Source organism: Falco biarmicus, chromosome 5 (assembly GCF_023638135.1).
Source record: "Falco biarmicus isolate bFalBia1 chromosome 5, bFalBia1.pri, whole genome shotgun sequence".
Taxonomy (NCBI): domain Eukaryota; kingdom Metazoa; phylum Chordata; class Aves; order Falconiformes; family Falconidae; genus Falco; species Falco biarmicus.
The window spans coordinates 17118456-17140344 of record NC_079292.1 but is presented as its reverse complement, the minus strand read 5'-3'; the positions used below and the strand labels follow the sequence as shown (position 1 = coordinate 17140344).

Genomic DNA, 21889 nt, shown 5'->3' with positions numbered 1-21889 from the left:
GCCTCCTGTGTGGCTGCGACTCTCAGGAGGAGGATACTGAGTAATCGGTACAGTCTTAGACCACCTAAGACTGGTTTTATTGGAGTTGGAGAGGCTTTTGTATTTGTTTTGTCACCATTCTTAAGAGGGTATGCCGGGTCTTTTCTCCATACACTTAGCCAACTACATCGCCTTCCGTGGCTACAGATAAAGGAAATATTCAGCAGTAAATTCTAGATTTTGGGCAGGCAGATCTTCAGGTGTCATTGGAGAAACAGAATAAATTGGAATTTACTTTAAAGGATCTATTTCTTTACAAATATAGTCCTCACCTTAACAGAAAGAGTGACATTCTTTAATCATGAGTTTTGTAATATGTATTACATTTACAATTGCTTATATAAATACGTTATCTACTATTTACATTCTATGCCAGTGTTGCATTTCTACGTGTTGCCATAATTCATAAATAAAACAAAGACCAAATTAAACAGATAGGAAATTTACACGGTTACTAGTCCTATGTAATCTGTATCTCAATAAGAGTATTAACAATTAAAATCAAATGGAATAGGACTGCCTGCCTTTCTGTGTCCTGACGTGTTCTCATCGATGCGTGAGGAAGTTGAACAGACAGTCACACAATCCAGTGGACAACATAAAGACTGCTTGCATGAAGAAAGACTACTTAATTAAAAAAGAAATCAATTGAATTAATCAAAAACACTCCTAAATTAGAATTTGTTTCTAGTATGAATTTTAGGTATATATTCCACATTGTGGGAAAAACTGAAAATTAATCTAATTACCTTTCGTCTCAACCAAATGTATCACAGAATCACTGAAGTCAACAACAACAAAAAAAATATTACTGCAGCTGTTGAATTTTGATACATCCTACCTCGCCTCCAAAATTATTTGTACGAATGAACACAGATGTGCTTCAGGTTTGTTCATATCAATCATTTGAACTGCTTACACAAATCTGGATGTTTTGCAACAACTCTTCTGCAGTAGATGTTAACTCCCAGGACAAAGCAGAAATCAAACAGATGGCAAGCTGTCATGTTTTAAATTGCCATAGTCACTAGGTAAATTAATATCTGCCTACAGACTTTTAACTTCGTTGTTTTCTATTTGACCTACATGCCATTATCTGCCAGGAAAAAAACCCTTGCTCTAAAAAATCATGGGAAATGGCTCATGCTGCTTTTGATAAACTTTGTGTAAACAGTCCTCAGACAAGTCTGCTAAACCAAAATATATTACTACTTTAACCTTGCAACCACTGGGTAGTTCTGGAAACAGAATTAAAGTCTTCAGTAGAATTTCAGAATATCACGAGCTCTCAGTTTTTTCCTTTATCTTTAGGAAGGTATGTCTGTGAGATTAAAGATATCTCTTCAATCCATAGAAGGAAAAATAGATTCCTAAAATGAAGATGAAGACTAAACGAGATGAAAAGCTACAAGAAAATGCCCTTTAACCAAACAAAAGACCTTGGTAGAAAATTCTCACTTGTGACTATCAGCTGTTATTCAGTTAGATCTTTTTCACAGTTGAAAAAGATTGGCTTTTGCATGTCGTGATCGCTTATCTACTTTAAAGCTTGAAGTATAATACAGAATACTCTAGGGATCGAGAAAAGCCCCATCTGGAAAGAAACTTTGTTTACAAACTGCAGTTCTCTGTTTTGATCTGATCCAATATTTCTGCCATTAGTTATGCTGAATCAGCATCTTACAGTTTAAGATTGCTCAGTGCCCTTTCAAAGGGCAAAGACTTGTGAAAAACTCATTTTTGAGAGTTTGCTTCATTTATCCCAAGGAAAATAAGAGGCACAAAACACACAAAAAAAGGCTGTAGCATACTACTTTGAGTTCCTGACGGAAGAAGAAAGATGACAAATTGTTGGGAATGGACATTCCGTGACAGAACAAGATGACCAGTCCTCAATTACAAAGCTTCCCCAGGTAGAAGCATACAGATACCTGATGGAGAAGTGGAACTTCCAGGCTCCAAACAGATTGCTGATAGCCTAGCAGCAGAACATCAGACTAATAACAAAATCAGGAGGATAACAGAGCACCTCAGGATTATAGAAATCTCATCCAAGGGAGGAAGTAACTATCAGTAAATGAAGGTATATAATGGATCAAGGAATTAGTGTCTCAGGAAAAAGATGTTTGAAAAGCTCAGACATCTCACATTACTATCCGAACTTTCTTTTCTTTGACATTCAGCATCACTAGAAATTTCTGCCCTTCTTAAAGTTATTAAGTTCTAATGATATTTTAGGCTTTCAATGCAGCACAACAGTCATAAATTACAATATATAAATTACAACACATTTGATATGCATTTAAACATTTCCAGGCAATTCATAAGATGTGAAGCAAGGACAATTATTAAGGATTTTACAGATACAGAATAGTATTTCCAGTCCAAGTCCTACAGCAGATAGCAGAGTTCACTGCAAACTGAACAAACACCACTGTGGGGGGAATGGGGCTTCCCAAATAACAAGCATTTAGGAATTCAATTATATTTCTAAAGCCCTTCAAAAAAGGCTGGTATAGCTTTACTCAGTTTGACAGTAGGAGCCATGCAGGAGAAAAATGCTCTGGAAATACTTGATTTTAGACTGATAGAAAAAAAAATCTAGGATCCTATTAATCAAATGAAAAATTTTAAAATTTTACTCACAAATTAAAATCATACATTTAATCTGTTACAAACACTTCAGTTTTGATGCATTTTTAATAAAACCAAAGTGGTGTCAGTATCTTACACGCAAGCTGGGGGTGTCCTTCACCTCATTGCTGGAGAACTAGCATGATCTGAAAGGGAGAGATACACAGTTTTGCCACATAACTAAAAGCACCATGCCAGGTTCTGGGATGTTCACTTAGAATATAGGAAAGGTAGATTCAAAACCCATTTCCCAAGAAAGTGCCCAGAGCATTGTGCTATACAGGAATCCAAAGGAACTGTTGTAGCAGGTTAGACAAGTAGGTTTTTTTGCCAGGCTTCCCTCCTGTGCTATCAATATAAACCTGTGGTCTCTGAAAAAGCTAGTAATATTCCAGAGATCATGAACTTACAGTGTATGTGTGTGACTAATGTCTGTTTAATGTTTAACCTGTATTACGAGTAATTTCAGTTAGTGTTTAGGGAAATAAATGGTTCAGATGGGACTAATTAAACAAGAACTGGTGTGAAAACCCTTTACTCATGCAAGTTATTTTGCTCTTGACAGCTATGAATGCACAGACACGTTCATATAGCCTTGCTTTGGGGCACAAGGAAAATGACATTGAACATTAAAAGTGCATAGGCACCATGTGAGAATGGCAAAGGTGGCTGGAGAGTAAAAATGAAGAAGTACACGGCAAACATCACCTACAATAGAAGTATTCCACTTGGTGTGATTAGTCATGCAAAGTACATGATTAACTCTTCAAGCTGATACAAGGCACAATAAAAAGAAAAGCAGAAACTGAAAATCAGGAATACAGAAAAGAATACCACGAACTGATGGGCCCATGGGAGCTCCTTCCCTAGCTCTCTGCCTTACTTTAGAATTCAGGACATTATTCAGAACACCAGGATATGCTTTGGGTTTTCTGAATAATCACTCCAACAGCTTGGATCCGTGCATCAAAGAGCAGGGAGGGGAAAGGGTAACTTAAATTCCATTCCCTTCACTTAGAAAGGTTTTATAAGAGGTACTCAGAATTAGATAACAGTGAACTTGAACTGTGATGTGTCATACAAATCATGAATATCCCAGATAAATATTCTAAGCAGTGCTAAGCAAAATGGGAAGATGAAAGTGCTCATCCTCCTTCGTCTGTGACCCCTGAAAAATGTTTAGAACCAAAACTGTATGTGTGTTTCAACATGCTTTGGGATTTAAATAATTTTCATTAATACATGTATTCAGTTAAAAAAAGTTTTAGGAAGAAGGGAACTGAGCATCAGTGAAGCTATTGCTGTGATAAACTTCAAACTGGGAAAGGGGCAGTTTTTCACCTTTTCTACCTGCTATGATAAAACTACAATCTAGTTTTGAAAAGCATTTTTAGAACACTCAAATATTAAGACAACTGATATAACACAGAGCTAAGTGATTTTTTTCTTCCCCAAAAAAAGAAAATACATGTACAAGGAATGAAATTAAACTGTTTAAGTAATCAGCACACATGCATTTCATCATTTTGCTTGCATATATTAGTTCTGAGTCAGGAACACTCACTGAAACGTGCTACTCTTGCAAGCACTACCTACTTTGCTCTGCTATTAATCACTCGTGATGCAAGCACTCCCACCCATTTCTGAGAACAGTGTAGGCAGTCTGATAACTCACAGGCTTCAAGCTGCCCTTATAAAGTTGTTCCACTTTTGCATACTTCCTCATACTGCTAGTTTCTCTGTGAAGATGAAGCTGCTCGTTTACTTAATCTTGACAGCTCTCCTTGCTTTAACAAATGTCTTTGCAGTTGTTTTAGAAGATGAAGAGGATGCTAAAGAAAAAGTTACTGAGACTTGTCCTATAAAGCTCAAAACTAATCGGAAATGTGATGAAGGAGAGGATTGTCCACATCAGATAAATCTGCCTCCGATGACCATCCAGTTACCCAAAGAATTCAGACTGCTTGAGAAGACTCTCAAAGAAGTACAGACCCTTAAAGAAGCAGTAAACAAGCTGAAGAAATGCTGCCAAGATTGCAAGCTGCAGGCAGATGACAACCAGGAAAGAAATAATAGAAATGAATTCCTGCTACCTGATGCAGAAACTCCAGCAGAAAACAACAAAATCCAAGATAACAGAGTAAAGGAACTGCAAAGCAAAGTTAACAGAATGGCAACCAGCTTGAAAAATGCAAAGAGCCAGATTCAGACACTTCAGGGTCGTTTAGAGAAGATGAGCCACATAAATATGAACAATGTGGAACATTATGTTGACAGCAAAGTTGCTAATCTGACTTTTGTTGTGAACAGCCTTGATTACAAATGTTCTTCCAAATGTCCAGCAATGCAACCGAGACCTGGTATGTAACCTGTTCATTCTTATTGACTGTATAAAGTGTCTGTGCATTTTACAAACATTAGCTAAACAATTTAAAATATGTTTTAACCAAATAGCTGTGTTACTAACTTTACAAGTTAAATACTTGTTCCTTCAGTGTTTATTTATACTCCTGTAAAACATTTCAGCTGCCACTAGAGGGTTACTGAGAGCTGCAGGTGTTCAGTGCCTCCTAGAATTGGACTTTATTATGGGATTTAAAACAGGAATTTTCAAAGGACTTTGGTTTTGCAATTCAATTCGTAAACGTGAAAAATTATCGATTTTACACAGCACTACCCTTTATTAAGGATACTGAACATCAATGAACTACACATATTTTCTCTTTGAATGAGAAGGGTTAATTTTCTCTAGGTGTGCCTTGGAAAATGGCTTGGTTTTTTTTCAATGTGAAACTGCAACTATTCTGAAGAGGTCTGAAGGCTCTTATTAAACATCAAGGGAATCTAGTAAAAGGTTTAGTTTTTAACAGATGGGTAATAAAAATAATTTTTCTATCATCACAGCAATTAACTGAAAGGTTCAGCTACAAAAGCTTATTAACAGTATTTTTCAAGTGCGTAATATATGTACAATCATTTTAATACTATACCCTTAGCATGAAGCTAATTTATAAGCAATATAAAACAGAGAACAGGTGTTATCACTGAAAACACTTTCTTCTTTTACAGTTCTCCTAATTAAGAAGTAAAAGTAGTAATTTCTGCCTAAAGTTATTAAGAGAAGATTGAGGTGTTTTTTTAATTTCATAGTTTTATATTACATGTAAGAATCTCTGAAAACAAGAAATATTCACTAGATTGTCAGTGTATTCTACCGCTTAGATATGATACATGTGAAGACAGGGCTTTCTAGAGATAAAGCAAAGAAAGGTCAGGCCACATTACAGTTTTTAAGCCTCTGTGGGTTAGGATTCAAGTTTAAAATAAAACTGTTTTTCTGTCTACTTATACTGAAAATTGAAGGACATATGCAGATGGTACAGTGCATGTACAGCTGAAATTCTTGCAAGTGTGAAAAGAGCAAATGAGTAATAATAAAGATAATGCTTTTACTAAATCAACAATCAGCTTAAATCAGATATAAATCAGTATAAATCAATTTAATTCAGATAAACATTCACACACAAGAGAGTGATATTTGGTATATTGCTAATGTGAAATGAATCAAATTCAGGTACAGTAAGAACTTCATAACAGACTAAATTAGTTTTAGATATTTTTCACACTGAAATGTTGGGTACTATTCATAGCATATGATCATGTAGATTTTCCTTATATTTTACAGTAACTGATGCTAAGTGTTTGTAGCAGCAATATGAAGACTAGCAAGCATAACAGCTACAACTTTTTCCTACACAGCAGCTATTCCTGCATCCACTGAAACTAATAGCAAAACTTTACCTAAATAGGAGTTGAATTTGATTATAAAAGCTTTGTATCTGAAATGTATGTACTCTGTCAGTATCTACTCTGAAACTTAGTCCACCAAAGAACTTACACAAAGTTCAGTGAAATAAATAAGAATGTACTCTGTATTTAGATTTAGCTTTTAAGCCTTTGATTCTGATACTTCGTGCTTTCATAGATGTCTAATTTTCAGTACTGGCAAACAAGGAATCCTGAGTCTTATTCCCCAGTGAAGCCTGAGAACCCTCCTCTCTTTCAAGAAGCAGTTTAATTGTTTAAATTTGCTAGGAAAAATATGCAACTCAAGCCTGCAAATGAACATGCCCATAAATTCAAATCTGCAATAGGAATGAACATTAAGGTTTTGACTCTTAACTGAGAACTTGTAGGAGCTCTCTGTATCACTTAAGAACATGGAATTAGAATACCATGCCTTTTTGAGCACAATGACCTTTGCACACTGGATGACACTGTGGATCAAAAATGGATTTTCAATCTGCAGGAAAAACCTGGGGGTATTTTTCTTCTGAATAAAACACATCACTCATTGGTGAGAAAAAGCTGTGTTAACAGTAGATGCTAAAACTTTTCCTTACTGTAAAGCCAGCAAAGCCACATACACACGAAAGCACTGTCACTTTTCTAGCTGTGTCTTTCTAGGAATAACAGTATTACTACAATAGATGAGACTGTTTTATTACATTTTTTCCTGCTCCCTAAAATACAGTCAACATTAACACATGAAACATTCCTAATGATGTTATGTTAGGTATCAAATGATGTTAACTGAACTATAGCCAGGTTTAAGTCATTCCCATATGGACAAAGCTTTTTCTCTGACATACTGCCAGATTAAGATTTAAATTGCAGACAGGGTGTGATGGTATACATTTAAATACAGAGAGCAGCAAGTGTGTAACCACAAAGCATTAGAAATATGGACTGAAGAAATGAGGCTGAATTTACAGGAGGTAATGAAAGAACAAAGAGTAGAGAAAGGGAGAAAAGGGAAAGAGAAAATCAAAATGCCCCTGTATTAGGCAGTTTTGCTACAAAAAACAATTTAGCTGAGATTTTTTGACAGCTAGCCAGTGCAGAGATCCCAAGTAGCACCTATAATAGAGTAAACCTGATGGAAAAATCCTGTTTCTCCCTAGAACTGAAACTGCTTTAATACCATTTCTTATGTAGAAGTCTCTCCGATTCTAGTTCTGTATGCCACTTCAGCATGGATTAAAGAAATGTTTATTTTTAAAATTAAATCATGTTTATTCTAACACTATCTGTTCTTCCACCAGTTATGCAAATAATGCAGAGAGACTGTGCTGATCATTACACAGCAGGCAGAAGGAGTAATGGAATCTACAGGATTAGCCCTGACCCCAGAAATGATAGCTTTGAAGTTTACTGTGACATGCAAACGCATGGAGGTGGCTGGACAGTGCTGCAACGGCGTCAGGACGGCAGCACTAACTTTAACAGAACCTGGAACGACTACAAAAATGGCTTTGGAAACCTCAGCAGGGAATTTTGGCTGGGGAATGACAAAATTCACCTCCTGACAAAGAGCCAAGAAATGCAACTGAGAATTGAACTTGAAGATTTCAATGGTATCAGAGAATATGCAAAATACGAACACTTCTACGTGGCCAACGAATATCTAAAGTACCGTCTAAGTGTTCACGGCTACAGCGGCACAGCAGGAGATGCCCTTCACTACAGCAGGCATTATAACCACGATCAAAAGTTCTTTACGACTCCGGACAAGGACAATGACAGGTATCCTTCAGGAAACTGTGGAGCATATTACAGCTCTGGCTGGTGGTTCGATGCATGCTTGTCTGCCAACCTCAACGGCAAGTACTACCACAAGAAATACAAAGGTGTTCGCAATGGCATTTTCTGGGGTACATGGCACGGTATTTCTGATGATATGCCCAGTGGATATAGGCAAGCCTTCAAATCAGTAAAAATCATGATCAGACCCAAAAGTTTTGTGGGGTAATTATATAGCTTTCTCTTTAAATAGTTTGCATTGGATTGCACTCAAAATCATGCTTACTCCGTATTATATTCTGAATTCAAGTATTCAGTTATGTTTGGCATAAAATAGTTCTAGACAAAACAACATACTTCCACAGAAATGTTTAGAGCTGATTTGACTCATATAACGAATTAAAAACAGCATGAATGTTTCTGAATAGTTATTGCTAAAACTTAGCACAGGTTAAGTCTTGGTATCGTTATGTAAATATTCTAAATATTGCTTCTGGTGCTTTTACTGACTGTGATATAACACATTTTATGATTTAAAACTTTTAAATGGTCTTCCATAAACTGTGTCTGAATGAACACCTACATTTTAACCTGCAAATAACTCAGAGGTATAATTGATAACATATACATTTGTCAACACTCAGAATGAAAATCAGTCTCTCTGACTTTTTCTATCATCTATCCTTCACAATTTAAAAGGTATACCATAGCAATATCAATATAAGTTAGGAAAAGTACTACAAATTATTATATTTAAAGGACTAGAAAACAGAAGGACACATGGTTTGCCCAAAGACACCAAAAAAGCCTTGAAGAAAACCTAGAAAATCTTATCCTCTTTATCAAAGATTGTTCAAAAAAAGTTGGTGGAAGAACTGAATACAAGCAGCGGAACTAACATAGAGAACACATACTGAAAGACAACATTCTTGCATACTATGGTTCCTCCGATCAAGTTCAAGGTCCTATTTGTCTGTGGGAGAAAGGAGCCATTATGTAGCTTATTGCACATTTATATAAGCAGGTGACAGGTAAGAAGAAGACACATCAAAAAGAACCCATGTCTTTGCATTAATGCCTCTAAATACATACAATAAGACTTTCCAGCACTATTTTCTCCTGAATCTTTTAGATAAGCCAAACGTCACAAGATCGCTCTTGTAAAGACTTAAGCTCTCATTTAAGTACTTCTCACTCTAAGTACAATTAGACTAGACAATTAGGTACAATTAAGAAGGGTTATAAATATTTTGTAAGATATTAAAAGATTGTGTTCTCCCCATTTTCTGTGTATCCTATTTGTAGCCAGAAAACATGAACACCACACTGGCAATTATAAATATAAAAGAGAATATGTGAAATATTTTTTTATTCTAAAATATAAAAAATGAAACAAATTTTCAAATATTCCAGGAAGCGCAAATTAGAGATAATATTATTAAAGCTCACATTGTAGATAGTGAGCACAAATTTGACCACACGTATGTATTGCCTGCCCTAAGAAGGACATGCCTTTATAACCACTGCCTAAACATCCTGAGCACAGGTGCAATTTACCTTAGCAAGAGGCTATTTTGCCGTATTGCTCTCACCAATCTGTAGATGCAGATAAACTATACAAGACCGCATTTCTTTACCAGTTAAAGTGTGGCCTTTGCTGGCATAGCTTTTTTGATTAAATGAGACATACCAAAAAAAAAAAAAAAAGCATACAGTTGACCTAAAACTTTAAAAATATGACATTTACTGTTTTTTTAAGATTGTAACAAGAACTATTATGATTACAAGTCATGAAAATGAGCAACACTGGCAATTGCTAAATTGTAAAATATTAATATATATATTTTTTTAAGGAAGTAAATACTCTGAAGGACATTTCGGTGTGAGGTGTTATTTGGTTTATTATATTTCAATTTTAAAGAGCAATAGAAAATTTTTATTGCAAGACGTATAATCTTTGCTTGAAAACATGTTTTGAATCTATAGAATATTTATTTTGGGATAAAAAATGATTTTCTAAACGAAAAAAGCAACTTATGAAGTATTGGTTAGAAGAGCAAATATCTAATTGCATATGATTATATTTAATCATTTTGCATTAAATGCACAATTTGCTCCTATTCATTATATGGTAACTAGCTAAGTATGACTTAGGAGTATCTATAAGCTTCTACTTGAAAATGTCTTTTTCCTGCTAAGTTGTTAGAAGAGAAACTGTCCTTTTTTTATCCTGTTTAAAGGAAACTTCATAAAACAGAAATTTTACAGAATAAGCAAATGTGACTAACATCACCTAAAAAAGCCTTGTCTGATGACTTTTAAAAGGGGGATGGGTGGGTAGGTGGGATAAAAAGGAAAAAAAAAAAAAAGAAGAAAAAGGAAGAGTAATGCTGTTACACAAATCTGAGTATTACCTGCCTGGAACTGTTGTAGCTGAATCTTTGTCAGTGTGTACTAGTTTTACAAAGTGTAACTCCATCTACTTCTTGCAAGCATTATTTTTATTTTTCTTTGGTGTAATAAAATTAAGTCACACTTAAAACTGTACTACTGTCATGCATGCTTATGGGGACTATAAAAAAAAATCTCCTAAATTATTTTATCGTTTTTCTGTAAAAACTGAACCAATAAGAAAACACAGATAACTTTAGATGACCAACAAAGATGACAATGTGACATGCCAGGATAGTAATTGCTAGTAATGACAGTACTTAAGAGATCCAGTTTATGACACTTCAGCTGCCAAAAAATAACAAGGCTGAAATCTCAGACATCTTTTTGAAACTATTCATATTTTGGAAAAGAAAAAGTAATTGTCTGATCAAGAGTTTACAGAACCTGTACCTTTAACATGCAAGAGGAGAAGCATACTAATCTGTTTTTTGTATTACACACAACCTTTCATATCACGTGCAAGTTTCATCAAGGCATGTAAACAGAAATAATATCCCAAATTAAAGCATACCATTTATTATACAAGCAAAAGCACTTGGTCTTCACTTAAGGCTTAGTAATTCAAACCATGTCTTTCAATTTATGGAGAACAACTATGTAACACTGGTTATCATATGAAAACAGTTGTGGTTTCAGTCTTTCTAATATTTAAATTGTGAATTTTATTGAAGAAGATTACTAACTTTTTTTGTTTTGCTAGCAAAATTCCTATGGGTTATTTCCAAAAAGTAAAGGCACAAACCCATCTGTTCAATGTGATCAGCCAAGCAGACTGTAATGTCTTGGCTTTCTATGCATTGCTTAAACAAAAAACACAAGGTGGGAGGGGAAACAACAGAGAAGCAATGAAAAGAAGGTTTGAAAGCAGAGATTTTTACATTTTTTCTTCCCTTTTTTATGCAAATATTTGTTTCCTTAATGGTGTTTTTGAAGAAACTCTACAGTCAAACCGAGTATGAGCTGCAAACAGGTAGTTTGACAATTCGGTGGAAAATAAACTTGCATTTATATGATTATTTTCAAAGGAAATTAAGATGGTTCTCAATCCATACCTAGAACACTGTGTTTGTAACTCAAACCAAAATCAAACAAAAGAAGAAAGTGACACATTTACTTAGCTTCTATGACTTACGAGTCACAGAAAAATCAAAACAAAGGATGCAAGTTAGTTTTCATAGAGAAAAAGAGATAAGAACTAAATACTGGCCTATGAAGGAAGAGATTTGGAATGTATTTTTATACGTGTGTTCTTGCTCTTTTTTTTTCAGAAGATAAGAGAAAAAGAATATGGTATATATGGGCCTGAAAGACACTGGCAAAAGTTTCAAAGAAAAATGGCTGAGCAATACCATCCACAGGCCCTGCTAAATGCAAACATTCTACCTACTAAACTGAACCCTTTCATTCACAGCTTTAATGAAACTTTTATGGAGTTACAGTACTTCTGCCAGAAGTTCATTTGGCTATCATCCTCAATGGTAACCAGAAACAGAAAACAATGTTTTAAGATGATGTGTCAAATCAAACCCTCACACAAGCCACAAGAACAGGGTATGAATCACAAGGGTATTCCACGTGGAAAATAGTAAGTGAAAAAAATATCCCCAATTACCTAATTATGTTCATACAATCAAGACAAACTGTAAGTCTAATTAATATTGCACTTCTACTGAAATATTATGCCAACATTTAGAATTACACAATAGAAAATAACAAGTTTTAGATACTTATTTTTTAGCAATTACATGGAGACAATGATTTTTATGGAGAAGCAGGATCCACTTCAAGAAACAGAAATTCCCATTTCTTTCTTCGGAGAGAGTACAAAATCCCCCCTGCTTACCTCTGCAGCTCAATCTCTATATACTAAACCCAAAGATAAAGAGTCTCAGGCAAATCTTTAAGCCTCTGTTCATTAAGGAGCATTTGGAAAAAAGGTGTTTTTGAAAAAGTAAACCAGAAATTAACTTTTTAACATTTAAAGTAATCTAATCCATCTAACAAATGATTCTCCACCACTGGGCATTTTTACCGAATGTGTGTTTGGTTAACAGTGCTCCAACTTGCTCATCACACGGTTGTGTTGATGTAAACATTGTAAGCCAAGGCCAGGTAGACTTACAATTTTAGTACATGATCACCCTGTTTTGGAATATCAGGTCTCAAATGCATACTTTGGGTGAGAAAATGGGAAGAGGGAGATAGATTTGGAACATGACAGCAATATGCTTGTCTTGTTAAGCCTCACAAGTTGCAGAAATTGTTGGGAAAAGGCCAAAACACAAGAAGATGCTGCAGTTAAAAGTTATTTAGGGAGCTGTGATTCTCCTGTGTGGCATGAAATTTGCACTTGGCTTTATAACAGCATAGAAGAAACGACACATCATAAATGCTTTCAAACATGCTTTTCAGGAATGAACAGAAATACCACCTGCTTTGTGATAATCTAAACACATCTAACAGCTTCCTGGCCTTGTTCCCTCACAATGTCACCTGCTAGTAGTAAAAAGAATCTCTCAATAGAAAGAGCATATTACGCTGGCTCTGCTCCCACTCCTGCTGTTTCAAAGCATCTGTAAATTCACCCCACTCCTCTATAGCTTTTTATAGGAGTTACCATCAATTCGAACAATCAACTTTCCTATCACTACCACCAAGTGCTTTAACATTCACTATGCAAACCATTGCTTGCTTGCTGAAAGCTGTTGTAAAAAACCCCAGACTTCAGCTTACAGACACATTATCATCCCTAGCTAACTCCAACAGTGACCATATTAACTAAGTTAAAAAAGGTTTATTTAATTAGTAGTCAGATTCCTCTGAGGTGGAGGCAAGATCTGTCTTTGCTGTCTGTGCCAACATACTCATACACCTTTTTTGTTGTGCCAGGAGCCTTTGAAGCGTATAAAGTGCAGTGTGCCAGCATCAGCTTAAGTTTGAAAAGTTTGCATTTAACAGCTGTGTTAAGATTTTTACGTCTTGGACAGAGCTCATACATGTTTGGAGAGTACTGAAACAAATTACCCACTGCTATGGTTACGATGCAAAAATATACTGATGATCATACTTTATAAGACTAGAAAGCAGACTACAGTACGTGTAGGTGAACAGAAATTAAATTGGTTCTCATATAAAAAGTTTTTATCTTAGTCTACCAAGCTAGCTTTTCTAGTACATTTTTCATTTAAAGATGTATTGATTTTTTTTTAATTTTTTTTTTCTTTAAAGGGAAGTTGTTTATACTTACCATTTAGCCTAAGTTAGGAGAAAATTAAAAAACAGCTTGTTAGCAAAAGAAATTGGAAAAGACTATATTTTCTAGAGTGGCATTGTTAGATGTTGGAATACCACTGAAGAAACAGATTAAATGCTTAGTATTTATATTTGAAAGTTGTAGCAAATCTTTATGTGATTTTGTCTTCTTTCCTGCAGCACAGATGAGAAAAAAAGAGAAAAATGAGAAGTACCTTTCCCCCTTTAAACCACATTCAAACACTGAATATATGCATCGTTCCATGACATTAAAGCTTTTCCAGCTAGCAGATCCACATGAATCAGCATCAGATCAGCAGGAGCAAATTTTGCCTGAGAAGTCTTTGTCACAATACTGTTCATTTTTTGGTAAACATGGAGATTTTTCTGTGTTTCCGGTAGAACCAGAGTTTTGGTTAACATCTTCATTAGCAGTTCAACCGCTTTTGGCAGTCAGGGGTAAGAAGTTCATTAATCTCAGAAAGACTCCAAATTTCAAAATAGTCATGACAAATATTCATGAAAGGTTCTTTTCTGCTTCCTGACAGATAGTGACAATAGGACTCTTTGACACCAGCAAAAAGAAATATTAGCATGATAGTGACAATTTCCATTAAAAAAATGCTGCGCAAATGAAAGATTTGCTGGTGGCATCAGGTGGGGGGGGACAGTTCATTTTATCTTTATAAGATACAGATTGCAACGGTCTGCTTTAGACAAATCAGAGAAAACACCCAAAGGAGTTTATTCTTCTGCAGGTTTAGATGTAGCAAATAAACAGATGATGTTCATTAGCAGAAAGGCATTATTGTGATATTTTCCAAACAGGGTACCCGCTCACTGTATCTAATAAATAGTAAAGCACTGTTCTTTCACAAACACACTATTTTATGGAATGGATAGCTCCCTCATAGCATGCACTACAAAGACATGCAAGACTAATGTTGCAGAATCCTTCATCTGGTATTGTTTTAAAAATTAAGGTATACACTTGAATGAACTAACAACTATCTTTCTAACCCAAGAACATACCAACAAAAGGAAGAGAAAGAAAGAGCACAGCATAGAAAAGCTCAGAGACATTACTCTTGAGTAAAGTCTAACAAGAACTGCTAATACAATACTAACTGAAAAAGATAAATACAAACTGGGAGAAACTACCATCCCACCATGTGATTTATCCTTTTTCTTTCCCCAGAAAAAGAAGAGCTTGTACCCAATTTATAAATAAATGGAATTATTAGAATTAAAAGATACTAGGCTCCATGACTGATTTCTCCTTCTAAATAAAAGAACCTGAAGAATACTAGTTTTTTTATAGTCTCTTTAATCAAAAAAGATGAACCAGTAGGTTTTGTAAGCAATTCATCAACTTTGTTAAATCTTTGAAATCTTGCAAAGACAAAGTGGATGAAAAACTGTTCCTGGAGCACAGCTGTCTATTCACTATCCAGCTGGAAAGATGTATAGAGTAGGTCTTTTTGTGTCTGGGAGTAACTGTGATTTGGGTAACAAAACAAAAATTAAGCAACAGAAAAGGAGTTGAAGACTGCAATAGATTACAAACTAAATATCAACAGCATCATTATGACAAGCGATGTTTTATTTATTGACGTTCCCACTAAAACAAGAAAGCTTGGATCAGGTGGAGGAAAGGAAAGAATGACCTGAGTGTCCTAAGGGAAAAAACGCAACTATAACAATGCAAGGAAGGGCAAAAATGACAGGGACAGAAATTATGAGCATGGGTAGGAGGCAATTTTTTAATGAGTCTTTATTATTTTCACTCTGCCTAATCTTGTCATTTTGAGCATTTAATCCAGTTTCATGTCGTGTTCTGTTGCTTTTTCTGTTCAAATGGCAATTTCAGTATGTCCTGAGCTGCTTTAGCAGTAATAGTGTTGTATTAAGAATGACATAAGGGTAAAGGGAGAGGTAAAATGTATTGTATTATTATCTATTGAAAAAAAAACCATAAATTTGCATGCAAAGGATGAGTATAAATGCAAACCATTTTGCTGAAGCTAGCTACCAGTAAATACTCATTTTATAAAATCAACAGCTCTTGAAATTTAGACAATGTATGTAACAAAATTCAATAAATTTTTGCTTTTAAGAATTAGATTACATATATATGGTCTACAATGCACTAAATTCAAAATGAAAAAAGTATAATTTATTGCATCTTAATATAGCATTTTTTCCATGAAAGTTATTAACACGATGCAGATTTATTTCTAACCTCGTATATTACAAGAAAACAGGATATAAGGGAAGATTCACAAGTCAAAAAATTCCATTAGAAGTGTTAGAGCAGAGGCCTTTATTTCAAGGACACAGCAACAAAAGCTAAAGAAGTGGAAAGTTCGTTTTTTGAATGTATGACAGTTCTCTAACCAGTATCAGTGGAAGTACTGAGTCAGGCTGATGTCAACTGATTAATAAACAAAAACATTTGGTGAAAAGAAGCATGTCAGGATGGACTGAATGGCCTTTGTTCAAATCTCTATCCAGTTTGTAATATTTTAACCTAACCCACAAGGCTAAGCAATGTTACTGTGTGTTATTAAAAATTAAGGAGAGAGAGCAGATGTTTGACTTCTTGCTATTTATATGTTTGACTGCTGTTCATATGAGAAAAACAAGACTGGGTTGACTGGAAGGTTTACTGCTAGAAGGGATATATCTGTTCTCAAATAAATCCTATAATATCAAAAGGTGTCCCTTCTGATAGGTATTTGCTGCTATGCAGGCATAAATGACTAGCTATTGAACGACTGATAATATCATACAACCCTGCTTCTGTGGAAAAATTCTGAAAGCTATTCCAAGAAGTTGAAGCCAGTGTCAATGCAACAACCTCTATGGTGACCGAAGTCATATATTTATCTCTGAATAACATATAAAGTTCAACAAGGGAAAACAAACACATCAGTGGAAGAGAAGAAATGCGAATAAGCGATGAAAAGCCAAATTGACCCATAAAGTACAAGTATGAAATGTTAAAAATTCTGTAAGAATAAATGAGTCATAGGTCCCTTTTAAAAATTGAGAAAGTGACCAAAAAGACTTCATTTATGAAATCTTATGCAAATTGCTTACTTCAGTTTTCCACTGCACATTTTTTTCCAAGAGTTGGGAATAACTTCTAATACTAAGGTTACCCTGTACTTCCCATTTTGCAATGTTATCAGTTAAACAAGTTAGCCTTAAATTTGACATACAGAATAACTTCATTGGAAAGATTTTTCTGAGAAAAAAAAAAAAAAATCAGTCAAATGATCTGATGAATTTATAGAATAAGTCTAGAAAAATAAGTTTTCACCATGATTAAAAATAAGGAAAACAAAGCAGAAATCTAGAACATAATTTAGAATGTTATACCATCTGGTTTTATTTTATCTGGAGAAGGGTAGGGGGTAAAGATATCTTGTACTAGGCATATGCTTCTTGTTGGCATATCAAAAATTCTTCCACCACTGAAAATCTATTGAAAAAGAATGGGAGTAGCTGGAAAATAAAGTACTCCCTGAAGTGCAGTTTCCATACTTTTAGTAGATTGGAGGATTTCTGTAAGGTGAGAGGTCAACTCCCTCTGAGACTTGAGCTGTCCTGGAGTTTTGCAGCTGCCTTGGACTAAGAAGAAAGGGGTTTTGTGCTACAACAATACTGGAAGCTGTGGCCTCAGCATATACTGGCACCAGACTGAAAGTGAAAATCTCTCTCTCCCCTGTATACTTCACTTGAATGCACAAGGAATTAGAGAGAGATTAGCTGTGCAGCTTCATGCTGTGTTTAGCAGCAGGATAGGAAAGGGGCAGTCCTATGCGTCCTCTTCATTACAAATTCTCGTCACTTCTTTTCTACTGACCTTAGGTCCAAGGCTGAGAGAGAGACCTGGGCTAGCAAACCCATTTGACAGATCCAAGCTGGAAAGAACCCAAAGTAAAGCAACTGAAAGGAAGAACTTGAAGGAAAACGTGACGTATGAGCAGAGCCTGCTTATGATGTAAGAGAGATGTACATTTTTATTATAAAGAGGGCAGAAATCGATTGCTCTCCACTGTCCCTATGGGAAAGACAAGAGGAAAACTGCATTATTCACTCCAAAAGAAATTTAAACTGGGATTTAGGAAAAACTTTTTTTATAACTCTAGCAATGATGAAATGCTGGAAAAGGATGTCCAAAGAACTACCTCCATCAATTAAAGTTTTAAGGAACAAATTAGACAAATATCGGCAGAGAATCTACTTCAGTATAAATTCTGGATTAAATGATGTCTTAATGTCTCTTCTGGAATTACATTTTTAAGGATTCCGTTTGATATGTATTTGATATCTTAAAATCTAAAGTATTTCTAGTATTCTAAAAGTTCCCTTAACACATAAAATTCTGCAAAAAAACCACCTGAGTTCCAAAAGTTTTCTTCTGTCATGATCAGTTATTAGTGCCTCAGGAGCTACTTACCTTGGATTTTTCCTGCAGCTATTGAGCCCTTCTAAAAATCATGATGCAATTCAATTACCCCTACAGCTAGAATACTACCAAAACAGTATCTCTCCATTCTCATTCCCTTTGAAGCCATGATCACTGAAAAAAATGATATAGTTATCTATTAAGCACACTATCTCCAGCAAGAATATGCCCCATCTAAGTTTCTGCTTCACAAGATGTTCTTACCACTTAGAAAAAAATTCAGAGAAGAATCAGGGAAGCTACAGATTGCCTATAGTAACAACTTGCAACTACTAACAACAAAATACACATTTCAGATTAATTGATTTGGATGCAATATGCACTGTTACAGACAGAGAAAGCTGGAGTGCATGGTACCTCATCTAAACACTGAAATGCAGGACTTGCTGTTACATCAGTGGACCCCTCATCCCGGCTGTAAACTGTTGGAGCTAGAGCACAGATAGGTTGCTCCTCGATTCCCAATTCAGTGTCACTGGAACTGGAACTTTCTTCACCAGCCTGACTCATTGTTTGAAGTTCTAGGAAGTAACAAAAATACCAAAATACAGTTAATTAGATGGGATATATATGATTGTGCAAGATAAATGTGTAGCGTAAAGAACACAATGGTGACATGCGAGACCCACGTTCAAACAACAGAAGTCACAACGTGAGCCAGCTAGGTGGATCTACAGTTAAAACTTCATGAAAGACTTGCAAGAGGCTGCATAATCATTGAGTACTTTAGAAATCCTCTAATGGTTGGCTGTGTTACCATCACATAAATGTTAGACAACATGTGAAATTATTTCTTAAAGACAAAGCATTGAATAATAGGTTTAGGCTGGAAAAGGCCTCTGGGCTCATCTAGTCCAATTTTATGCTCAGAGCAGGGCTAACTTCAAAACTAAATTGACTTGCTTAGGGTTTTGAGCAGCTGGGTTTTCAAAATCTATTAAACTGGGGAGTCCAGCCACTGCCTTCAGGCAGGTCCTTATAGAAGAAATCCCCTAGTGGATGGGACTCCCATAGGTATAACTGCTACGGAATCATAGAATCATATAATATGAACATTTCTCAGTCATTTCCATAACACTAATCCAAGAATGTGTTTCCCCTTCTCTCCATCCAATATAAGCCCATCCTTCATGGTGTCCCTTGACCTTGCAGGGAGTAATTACATAGAAAAGGAACCCCTTCACAGAACAGAGATCTTGAGGAAAAGAACTGGTCTAACTCATGTGAATAATATCATTAACATTATTCATGTCTGTAAATCATTGTATGGCCATACTTAAAAAAACAAAAAACAAAAAACAACACAGAACCAAATAAATCCCCAAACCACAGAAAATCAGAAAACATGATAAAAAATCCGAGGAGGCAGAAAAATAATGGAAAAAAATATTATTATGAGATCTCTTCATGTCAGAACTCCTACATTACATAGTACTAACATTTCAGTTACATACCAGGTTGCATTTTTAGTATCTGTGACCTCTGCTAAAATAATATGACCCTGAAAAATATCTAAGTGAACAAATTCAAGAGTAATAATAAAACTCACAGGATTCAAGCTGTACCAGCTGTATTTTGATCCCTAGTACAGTGTTTTCTTCCCCAAAAGAAGGAGCTTTAAAAGAGGCTAAAATCCAAATTTTATAATAATAGCTTAGTATAAGCTTTATCCTGAAGAGAGTCCTTTTTCAAATTAGGTAACACAGTTTTTTAATAAATAAATAAAAGTTGGAACAAATAGGGTTGTTGGAAAAGGTAACTTTCCTACAATTATATTTGAGAAAATGCCACTTTCATAGCCCTTATTTAGGAACAGAAATCTCTTAAGATTCTTGCATTAGGAACAGCTAGATCAATGACATTTATTAATTGCTTCTGAGCAAGATGAGACCTATGTCATAAAATTACTATAACTTCATGCAAGTTCACTTTGTGTTTACTGTGTCAGTCCAGCAATCGAAAATTATGTTCCCAGGCATCAATAGTCAGAACTGTCCAAGGTGTGTAAAAATGCTGACCAAGATGGAAGAGGGAAATGGGAGGTGGAATACAAGGGTATGCAATGCTCTTGATACCCTGATAAGACACTAATGTTTATTAGGTTGGTACTTGTCATTATATCAAATGCCAGTTAATTGCTGCCAAAAATACTTTCTGGCATAACAGTATCTTAAGAGTTTTGCATATTCAAAGAGTTTTAAAATACTGATCTTTTGCACGAAGGCAGCATGAAACAAGACTTCAGGAGAATGATAAAAGAGATACGGGATGACTAAAGAGAGGCAATAAGCATCTTACAGAGGGAACAGAGGGGAAGGACTTCTGAGGCACACAGAAGACATAGTGAGATAGGAGAGCCATAGAGTATTTGCAGAGCAAAGCACAGCACAATGTGGAGACTGAACATACGTGGAGGAATTCAGGAATTCTTTCACAGGTTTGCTGCAGCTGGCTGTAGATGAAATGAACAGACAGATCATTATCACAGTACTTTAGTCCAAAATTTTGGGAGAAAGATTGCCAACTTCTGCAAATGGTCACCTGACACCAGGAGGTCTTTCTAGATTGTTATGCAGAATAGCTATTATGCAGAGCACATTGTATTCTGCTGTTGGACAAAATCATTATACAATCCATATCAGCTGCCAAAGATGCAGAACCCACCTCAAATTAGTCAGTTTTTACATCATTCAGCCTTTCACATAACATATGGAAGACTTTTCTCTTTAAAGAGAATTATCATAAATAAAGGACAATCAAAATTAAAACTGTAATAAAACTGAGAAGAAAATTTTAGAATATTTCACTAGTATATACCCGATTTCTCCAATGAAACAACCAGAGCAATTTTGTATTCAAAAGCCAGAAAGCTGACAGTTAAGAAAAATAAAATTCATTTTTGTAATTGTGGCAAGATATGAAAATGTTATATTGTGGGCATCCACCTTTTAAAAAGTTACTTGTCTATAAAGGTAGTGAAATTTAAACTGGCAAGTTTATGACTTTCTTCAGTGCTGTTTGGAATTCCTTCAGGAACATTCTGACTTTTAAGAGAGATTTCAGTGGCTTATTTGCTTATGGAAAAAAAAGCAATTTCAAGATCCCTCTTGGAGGAGTCAAAACATTGTGAAACAACTGTAAACATCATAGAGGCCAAGAAATAAACTCTGAAATACTGTACATAAACATGTATACACATTTATAAATAGACAGCAATTTTTCAACTACAAAGAACTGCTGAATATTTTAGCATACACATTTCATGTTTATGGCTGCTGCTGCTGTTTGTTTGTTTCCCTAAACATATTGAAAGAATTCTGACACAGGGAAAAACACAGTGGCAGAAACTCCCAGCAGAACAGTGCCAAAACCCGAGAGCTTCATGGGTGTTTCATAGGCGTTCTTGTTGATACTTGTATGTGAAACATACAGTTGACACCAGTCAAGAAA

At 35.3% G+C, this 21889-nt stretch overlaps 2 protein-coding genes across 2 annotated transcripts in view; one reads left to right on the top strand and one right to left on the bottom strand.

Annotated features, from left to right (window-relative positions):
- CCDC146 (coiled-coil domain containing 146) overlaps positions 1–19903 on the bottom strand; it is a 66766-nt gene extending 46863 nt beyond the window's left edge. The window contains 2 exon segments of the mRNA XM_056339692.1: positions 18797–18960; positions 19894–19903. Coding sequence (XP_056195667.1) covers positions 18797–18960; positions 19894–19903 — 174 coding nt within the window.
- Positions 4351–9963, top strand: FGL2 (fibrinogen like 2). Its single transcript, XM_056342120.1, has 2 exons — positions 4351–5033; positions 7779–9963. Exons 1-2 carry the CDS (start codon positions 4421–4423, stop codon positions 8483–8485), a joined length of 1320 nt encoding a protein of 439 aa, XP_056198095.1. The 5' UTR covers positions 4351–4420; the 3' UTR covers positions 8486–9963.
- Positions 19904–21889: the final 1986 nt, after the last annotated feature.